Source organism: Salmo salar, chromosome ssa01 (assembly GCF_905237065.1).
Source record: "Salmo salar chromosome ssa01, Ssal_v3.1, whole genome shotgun sequence".
Lineage (NCBI taxonomy): Eukaryota > Metazoa > Chordata > Actinopteri > Salmoniformes > Salmonidae > Salmo > Salmo salar.
The window spans coordinates 81,063,530-81,073,388 of NC_059442.1; the positions used below are offsets into that span (position 1 = coordinate 81,063,530).

General features: G+C 45.3%; 1 protein-coding gene across 1 annotated transcript; it reads right to left on the minus strand.

Annotated features, from left to right (window-relative positions):
* Nucleotides 1–1,402: 1,402 nt before the first annotated feature.
* trim8b (tripartite motif containing 8b) lies at nt 1,403–9,518 on the minus strand. Its single transcript, XM_014213389.2, is given in 6 exon segments — nt 1,403–4,093; nt 4,096–4,209; nt 4,348–4,463; nt 4,700–4,965; nt 5,077–5,172; nt 6,759–9,518. Coding segments are annotated over 6 exon segments (1,743 nt in total). The 5' UTR covers nt 7,362–9,518; the 3' UTR covers nt 1,403–3,545.
* Nucleotides 9,519–9,859: the final 341 nt, after the last annotated feature.

Genomic DNA, 9,859 nt, shown 5'->3' on the forward strand with positions numbered 1-9,859 from the left:
TGCAGATTATCTGATCTACAATTCACCTCACTGTCCAAACCATCGTACATCAACTAGCTCTGGTCCAGGGCATTAAGTGCAGCTCGCTAATACGGAGCTCAGCGTTAGCAAGCCACACTAATGCCCTGGACCAGAGCTAGGTATCGACACGCTGATGATGGAGAGATTAGTGAACCTGCACATGCATGGCCTAGCTAGGAATATGGGTTTAAAGAAACGTATTAGTCAAGCCAAACCTTGTTTACGACGAGCAGATAGTAATGTCCTCCTCTCTTCACACATACACAAAATCTCCCCTATGCTAAAAGCTCATGATCTGTAATAGTTAGGACCAAAAAGACCATGTACTGTATCATGTATACCGGATATTTCTGAGTACCATTTAATGTGTAAACCAAACTATTTTCTGTCATGTAATACTGTGTATCGAAATATCATAAATGTGAAATGTATATGTAACAAAATAGCTGTAAAGAACTCAAATGTAAAACAAAGTTACTGTTATCATCCAAAGGAGAATGAGCTAGCTTGCTGCTTGCGGATGGGCTAATAAAAATAATACAAAAATAAAAACTCTCTCTGACACACAAGCACACACACTAATAGTGGATCATCCCTGCTAGCTGAAGAGGATTGAGGTCCAAAGTGCTAGGTGGCAGAAAGCTTTAAAGCTACAGCTTAGTCAGCCTGAAACACACCCACCCTGATAGACAGATTCCTCTCTCTCTTTCTCAGATGCCTCCACTACCCATGAAGTTTCCACTGCAATAAAAACCTACTGATGTTAGTATGTAGTTCTGTTGGTGGGCGAAGTGGGGGGATCTCAGTTTCTCTTTCAGTCATTTCTCTGGTCAACAGACAACTGTATGGGTGAGCTGTATGGGCGAGGGAGCGGACAGCCAACCCAAGATTCTGACCCAGATTCAGGCGACTGGCTCTCCACAGACCAACCTTGCCTCAGATGACTTCTCCAACCAGTTTGTTTAGTGGAGCTCAGCTTTCTTTATAACCTATCCTCAAGGTTTTACCAACTTCCCCACCCCTGACTCCACCAGAGACAGAGCTGAACGACTTTGATCCAGTGTGTGAGATGGAGGGAAAGAGGCTCCCACCCCTGACTCATCACTACAGAGAAAGAGCAGCACAACTTTGACTGCATGTCTACCATCCCTGACCACAAGGTCTTCTGGGAGCTTCACTCAGACGAACACCCAGTAAATGACAGGGTCAGTTGGATGTCTTACAATATGTGTGGTGGTTGTATTCTTATGGGAGTCTCCCCTTCAACCCACTACATACCAAGCAATGATATTTACAGTGCCCTCTAATTTTTGGCACAGTGAAGCATTTTCTCTTCTTTTGATTCTATACTCGGATTTGAAATCAAACAATGACTATGAGGTTAAAGTGCAGACTGTCAGCTTTAATGAGTGTATTTTCATGCATATTGGGTGAACCTATTAGAAATTACATCACTGTTAGTACATAGTCACCCCCCATTTTGGGGGAGCAAAAGTATTGGGACAAATTCACATATGTGTATTAAAGTAGTGAAAAGTTAAGTATTTGGTCCCATATTCATAGCACACAATGACTACATCAAGCTTGTGACTTTACACATTTGTTGGATGCATTTGCTGTTTGTTTTGGTTGTTTAGTGCCCAAAAGAAATGAACGGTAAATCATGTAGTCATTTTGGGGTCACAATGTAAATAAGAATAGAATATGTTTAAACATTATACATGAACGTGGATGCTACCATGATGGATAACCCTGAATGAACCGTGATTAATGACTGAGAAAGTTAGACACACAAATATCATAAAAATGCTCACCACCTGTAATTGTAATGGTGGGAGGTTATTATGTCTTGGGGGTATATTTGTGCGTCTAACTTTCTCACTCATCATTATTCACGATTCAGCCAGGATTATCCATCATCATGGTAGCATCCACATAAATGTAGAAGTGTAGTTCAGTATCAGTAAGTAAAACTATTTACTTGACAGATCTGAAAATAAAGGCTGACAAGAGAAAAGAGGAAGAGACTTGGGTTGTGATCAAGAAATGGAGGGATGTAACTTAATTAAATGCCTTGATTTATTTGGAACCCTCCAATTGACGTCCTTTATTTTTCATTTCAAAATATTTACAAAAAAAAAAAAAAAAAGTTCAATTTTTTTTTCTTCTATTGTTCGACTGTTCTTGTAACAGTTCCTTTCCAGCATGTTTTTTAACCAATGCTGAAGTCAAACAGTCCAGTTTCTTAGAAAAAGTTCATGAAAAAAACCCTCAACCATTACTTCCACTCATCTTTTTTTTATTTCTTGTTTTTTTAAATGTTTTATTCCAGAGTGCTTTATAAAACTCTTCCCCGCATGCTTACAGCTGCAAACAGGAAGCTGAGAGCGTGTGCTTGTTAAAAGGAAGTGACGTCACCCTGCAGGAAGTACATTATTAACGCATAGTCACCGTCACACTCCCAGATGCTTGAGTTGATTTGTTTGGTCTGTCCAGTACAGTCCAGGCCATGTAGTTGCTCGCCGAGCCACCATCCTGTCTACGAGTCCAATTGTCTTCAAGACAAACATGATACCTGCTCATATGGTATGATTACTCATATGCCATATGGGAATCACTCGTGTCATGATCAGTATATTAATAATAATAAAATTTAAAAAGGAGCTCTCTCAGATGGAAGAATTCAATCCGATGGAAAGCCTGGCAGCACAACGGAAGGGGGTCGGATCCCCTCTCTGATGGGATTTGGATCAATGGGAATAAAGAAGGTCCATAATGAAGTAGATTAACAGTTGCTCCTAAACCCTGATCTAGGGACAGTTTCTGCCATTTGACCCACTGATGTTTAAGGTAAGCTGATCCTGGACCTGTGTCTATAGGGAGGGTAAACTAATCCTAGACCTGTCTACAGAGCAACTTCTACACAGAGAGAAATCCCAACACACCCCATCCCCCAAAGTGCATGGGAGGGGGTCCCAGCCGACACACAGAAGAGAACTTGGAAGAGCGAGTGTGTTCAAGCTGCACAGTACATCCCTGAACTCAGCAAGGAGAGGAGACAAAACCAGAGCTGTAACAGTAATAAACCATTGTTCTCTTTACAGTTATCAGACCATGTTCAATAAACATGGAAAATAATTATAACATAAGGCTATCGATCTCACTACGACGGGGAAGGAGATGTCGCTAAAACATTTCAGTTGAGCCAAAGTGCTTCAGCGTCAACAGTTTTTGCACAAAGACACGTATATCATCATACAGTACACTGTGTCTGTCTGACAGAGACAACGAATGCATGTCAACCCTGCCCCCGAGAGTGCTTGTAAGTGCATCTATACGAGTCGTAACACGGTGCTTAGCAGAGGACTGTCCGTATAACATGTAGAAGTGAACGTCTGTGTGTACCTGTATGTATGTATGTATGCATGTGTAGACGTGTTTATTTAACTAGTAGTGTAGTGCTTAGTAGAGAGCTGTTTGCCTGTAGAAGAATGTGTGTGTATAGATAAATGTATGTATGTGTGTTAACTGGTGACATAGTGCTTGGTGGAGGGCTGCCCATACAGGCCATAGAAGTCTGTGTGTCTGTGCGTCTGCTGTGCATCTATCCAGTCTCTGACAGCCAGCCCTTGCATGGCCGGAGCTCCAGAGGCCAGGCCAGGGGGAGGGGGGTAGTCCTGGGTGCTTACCCAGGGAAAGGAGCCTGAACGTGGGTAGGGAGGGTGGCCGCGGTGGCCCGACACAGAGGGTACCCCAGAGCAGTAGCAGTTATCCATGGTACACACCAGGATCTTACGCCCACCATACTGGGGGAGCACTGCCTGTTGAGAAGTATGGGAGGAGCTACCGCCAGCAGGGGGGAAGTGGGAGGGACTGAACACAGACCCTGAATGGTGATTTGTTAGAGAGCCACTTCCACTTCCTGTTCCGCCATTTTCGTTCATGTGGGAGGGGCCACAGGGAACCAGAGGCTGCTGATTGGAGGATTGGCCCTCCCCGGGGGCAGAGTTTGGGCCTAGGTAGGGCTGCTTGGATGAGGAGTCCTTGAACCCGGAAGCAGATGTTTTCCCGCGCTTCCGTTGCTTTCTGGGAACGCAGAGGAGTGTTTGCGTTTCTCTGCCCCGGAGCCAAGGCCGCTGGGATACGCCTGGACGGACTGGAGGAACGAGGAGGGAGGGGCTAGGGGGGCTGGAGGGGGGGAGGGAGAGAGGTAGAGAAAGAGGGGGATCAGACATACAAAGCCAAATATGAATTCCCTTGATCTACCAACACAAACAAGCAGATACAGGAGTGAAGATTCTGTAAAGATGATTCTCTTGATCCTACCTTCCAGTGTTTTCCGTAGGCTCTTCTCTCTCTTGGAGAGTTCTGACAGGAACAGCTTAGAGTTGAGACTGCCCACCTTGTAGGGAGGGAGTGTACTTCCTACGCACGCTTGAGACCTGCAACACACAAATATGTATGTAACAAGCCTGGTATATTAGCTCTCCATTAAAACTATAGTTCCGGTTCGATCCCCGCACATTTCTGCTCTGTCTCCCTGCTACATGTCTGATCCTGTCATAAAAAGATATGTAAGGAGTTTGGAATTCTGTTCTAAATAAATAAAATAGTAATGTGTATCATGACAAGTGTAACATGACTACAGTTGTAATGTGTACAATAAGCCATCTCTCACCTCTCCATGAGGATCTTGACAGGTTTAGTATTCTTCATGAAGCCCAGCTCCTCAGCCTTGCCGAAGGCCGTGTGGACCGAGCTGAGCAGCTTCTGGGCCTCGTGTCTCTGTTCTCCCAGAGCTAGAACCTGGCCCGCGTTCTCCTGGCAGAACCTAGAACGCGCCCGCTCTAGAACCTCCAGTGTTCGGGACAGGTCTTCTTCCAAGAAGTGCTGCATCCGCTGGTACTGCACACGCACCTCCTCTTTTAGCTCACACACTCTATCCTGTAGGAGAGAACACACCGTTACACACACCGCTGGTATACATGCATGGGTGTGTGCAGTCTGTGCTCACTGGCTGAGGTGTGGGAGAGAGAGAAAGAGTGTCAGACATACCTCCACCACACACTTGTCAGAGTCGAGTTTACAGAGCTGCTCATCGATGTCCTGAACTCTCTCCTCCACCCTCTCCTGCTGCCGCAATAGATTTTGCTGAGAGAGAAACGGTAACGTCATTCATAGTTGGGTTCGATAACTCCTCATACATAGCTGAACAAATAAAATCACATGAGAAGAGAAACGCCATCAGGCCTCTAGTTGGCTGAGGCAGCCAATTTAGTCTCCATCTAACAAACAGTTTATCTGAGGGAGGGAGCTGTCATGGCAACCAATCGCTATTTCTGGTGAATGAGCGAGAGAGATACTCTTCTCTCCTCCTTTCTCAGAACACCACATACACTAGGCCCACTCATGGTACTGTTGTCAAAACACTAATTATTCTGGGCTGGTGTTTTGGCCAAACCAGAGTGCCACACCACAATTACACTTCCTGGGGGCAAATATTACAAGTATAGCAGGACACTGCTCTCATAGTATCTTCCTGCATGCCCACAGTAGTAGTGGTCTGTGACCTGAATGCGGATAGATTCAGGCTCAGAGCAGAAGCCTGGGGCAGTACCTCTCTGGATGGGGGATATTCAGTACCTTTAAGGGGTACTGGGGGGGGACTGATGGATAGAAATGGCACATCTAACATTTTCCACCAGGACCCCCAGTGGAGAAGAGTGATATGGGGAGGTAGGACAGTCATGCCCTGGGGAGGTGGGGTGGAGCTGGGGACCATGGTGGAGAGGTCATGGGGAGCATCTCTACCCCCTCTGCCACCGCCACAAGATGCACTTAAGCAGTAACACTGTCACAGTACATTAACTTCAGGCTCCCAGAGTCACTCATTACAAATGGAGATGGTAGTCAGCCACAGGGAAAAATCAGAGGACAGGAATTCACACTGTAGTTCATTATACAAGAACCTTCCTAACCTTTCCAATGTGGTTGATCCCCCCCACCCCCCCACCCCCCACCACACACAGAATAGACTACTAACAAGCTAATGCACACTGAGTATTAACAGAGTCATAAAACAGAGTAAGAAGCCAGAAGTAGTCACCAATATGAGTCAGGAGAAAAGCCTGTATTACTGACTAGCCCCTCATATCCCCAACCTGGGGATAGTTGGTCGTTTTTAAACCAACCACAGCCTTCCTTTCTAGAACCCAGGAAATAAGAGAATCACAAGAAAACAAAAAGGAAACCATAAACAACCATTCCTTCTCTTCTACCACAGAACAGAGTGAAGAATCTCAATTCATTCCCCCCCCCCCTCCATTCTCCCGGCTGGTGGTCCCAGGCGAGGATGCACCTGTGCTGGGGAGATAAGGCTGGCTTAAACCCCTCATTGTTCCACCCCTCCAACACATTGTTTGTCACTCTCAACAGATGAGAATGGGGGTTGGATTGGATCACAATTGAAAAATGCATACACTCGAAGACTGACACTCCGACACACACACACACACACACACACACACACACACACACACACACACACACACACACACACACACACACACACACACACACACACACACACACACACACACACACACACACACACACACACACACACACACACACACACACACACACACACACACACACACACACACACACACCCGCAATTTGAGGCGCTTTGTTCTTAAATCAAAGGAGTGTGTGTAAAAGACAGATTTTAGTCTTACCCGTATATCGTTGCGGCGTAGCTCCACGTCAGTGACTCCGTGTCCGTGACTGGGATGGCATCGTGTGAAGCAGCAGTACTGACACACGGCAGTCTGTTCTGCCTCACAGTGGTACAGTCTGTACTCGTCGTGCTGAGGACACGTCCAGGCCTTGACTGCCTCAGCCTCCACCAGCAGGTGTCCCAGGGCAGAGCAGGGCTGCTGCAGGTGTGTCTGGATGTGGCTCTGGCAACAGGGGGCGCTACAGCGCAGGCAAACCTTGACAGCCGGGAGCGGCGGGCCACGGCGGCACAGAATACACTGCAGCACCGGCGAGGCGACCTTCTCTACAGACAACGCGTTGAACTTGTCCACGATGTTGGACAGCTTGTGGTTCTTCTCCAGAGCAGGCTTCTGGCTGTATGCGTGGTTGCACTCAGGGCAGCGGACCAGGGAGGAGTCTTTAGCCCAGGCCTCTGAGATGCAGCCCCGGCAGAAGTTGTGCTTGCAGGGCAGCTGGATGGGCTCGGAGAAGACGTGCAGACAGATGGGGCAGATCAGCTCCTCTTCGAAACAGTTCCTCCATGTCTCGGACAGGTCGGAGGTCGCCATGTTGGAGGCCATTTTGGGAGCGGCGGACAGACACGCGACGAAGACCTTCTCACATGAAAAAGAATAACAATCCTATGGATTGACTATGGATGTCTAGCCATGAACTAAGCCCCTGACTATAGATCAAATGTCTTGAGGACTGAGGGAAGACCTATGATTATGTTTACAGAAAGTCCAGTATGTTAGTATGTTACTAGTCCTTTAGTGATATTTGTCTATTGTGCAACAAACTCAGCAATAAAGTGTTATTATTATCACTAGCACTTTAAACCAGTTTTGTCCAACCGACTGGTGAATGAATGTCCTCAGCTCTCAACTATTGCTTTAAATCCAGGCAACAGTGCACATCCTGTTTGTGCAGAACAGGTAAACCTAGGCAGATTCCACAGCCACCAGGAAAGGCCTCAGGGAAACGATGAAAACACCCCGGTGATTACGACACACGGTCCGGGCTGACGTTATGCAAATTACCGTAAAGGGTTAGCAAGGCCTTCGTTTCTCTGAAATCACACGGTTAGGCAATAACCGGCTACTGTAACGGCTGACGAATGGTTCACTTTGTGCGTAGTAAAGCCTAGGCCTAGTTCTCGCAGCTAAATTGTTCGTATTTCCAGCTACGGTATGATAGTAATAAAGGCACAGAGATCTACCAAGCAACACGGTTCAGACATTAAATCGGTCCAAATTAGGGTAGTTTGTACGGTTACATCACCGCCGAGCCGAATGTATTTCTATACAGCTGATGAAAGACGAACGCTCACCTTTTCCTCTCCCCTTCTGCGTAGCCCTTTACTTTAGCTTGACAAGCTAGCCTTGACTTCCTCGTCCGCTTATGTTTGTTTGTTCCTCAATCGATTGAGGTCCAGAAATGAACATAAGTAAAAGATTGCGTTGCCGAAATTATTCCTATACCTTCACCCTGAATAAAGCCATCTGTAAATCGATGAAGCTTTCCCAAGGTTGATACAACGCCGATGTTCCAAAGGGCACATTAATTGTTATTTTATCCTCTTCCAATAATACACCCGACTATTTTGGGTACGTTTACAATTAATACGATTACGCTCGTGACAGCTTTTTGGCACAAGGATGAAACAAAAATACAAGGATTGCAAATCAGATACATGTGACAAGTGTCCTTAGCCCTTCAATAAACATTGCACCACGTTGCGACGGACTTTGATCGTCACAATAGCGACATAACTACAGCCTATTTGTTTGATGTGTAACGTCGTCAGCTATAAAGCTTCCACAGGCAACACTCGCATATCTGTACACAAGGCCTAGACTTTTCTCACCAAATACTCTTTCTTCTCAGGTACTTGGGCCTAATAAAGACTTAATTAGTAAAAAGGTCCAACAATACTTCGTTAGAAGGCGATTTACTGCATAGTTTATGGTTTAACCGACTTCAGTTCATAAGCACAAAACAAAGGCCAGGGTTTTTAGAATCCACTGGAATGTTGGCTTCTGTGGCGAGCCTTCCGATCATACACACAGACCGATCAAAACGTATCCAGGCCCAAAGATATGTCCTGGCTTCATTCCTTTGGTTTATCAGGGACGGATCATAACTATTATCAGCTTACGTTCAGCTAAAAACATTTCACTCCACTGACTTCGTAAGCTTAATGAAATCTTTTTAATTCTGAGAAGTCATCTCACCATTTTCTGTCGCTGCACAAACAAACAAGACTACGTTACAATATTTACGACTACCACGGTTTTACATATTATTACATATAAATGCACCAGTCTAATCTTAATTTAAAGGGGATGTCGCTTTTCTGGCCTTGTTAAAGGTAGCGGTCATCAATCTTGCGCTCCTCATCAAAAAAAAAGAAGAAAGAATCCACCGAGGATATAGGGCCTCGGTTATTCCCAAAACTCGTTTGGTTTGCTAATCACACCGAAACAAAAAGATTCCGTCGCGTTCAAACACGCCTCGCCAGTTCTTTCGGGTTCAGCGGTGTATATGTGGCCATTTTTCGAGTCCTTCTGTCCCGTTGTTAATAGCCGAGTTGCCTTGATCATTCAAATCCAATCCGTCTCTGAATTCTAATTTGCGATCCTCGTTTTTAAATCTCTCTCTCCCTGTTTCTAACTAAGCGTCGGGGCAAGGAGGAATGCTAGCTAGATAGACTAGTCGTTCAGTCGGGTTAAACATCGGCTCACCCCTCCTTCCGGCTGGTCCCGTTGCTCCTCTCCATCACGTGACCTGTCACACAATCTATGCGTGTCACGTTTTTAAAGGAAGGCGTTGATGAGCAAGAACTGGAGAGGAGCATATTCAAATATATATTAAGAAATTACGATACGCTTTTATTTTTCACAAGTATAGGAAAAAATGTGTTTATACTCAATGTTTCTCTCCACAGAAATCTTTAAAAGGCAATACATTTTTTGTACACGATTCAAAGATAAATCATAAAAAAAACTAAAAATAGCCAATTAAATAAATAAATTAAATAAAATGGTATATGTCGCATACACATATTTAGCAGATGTTA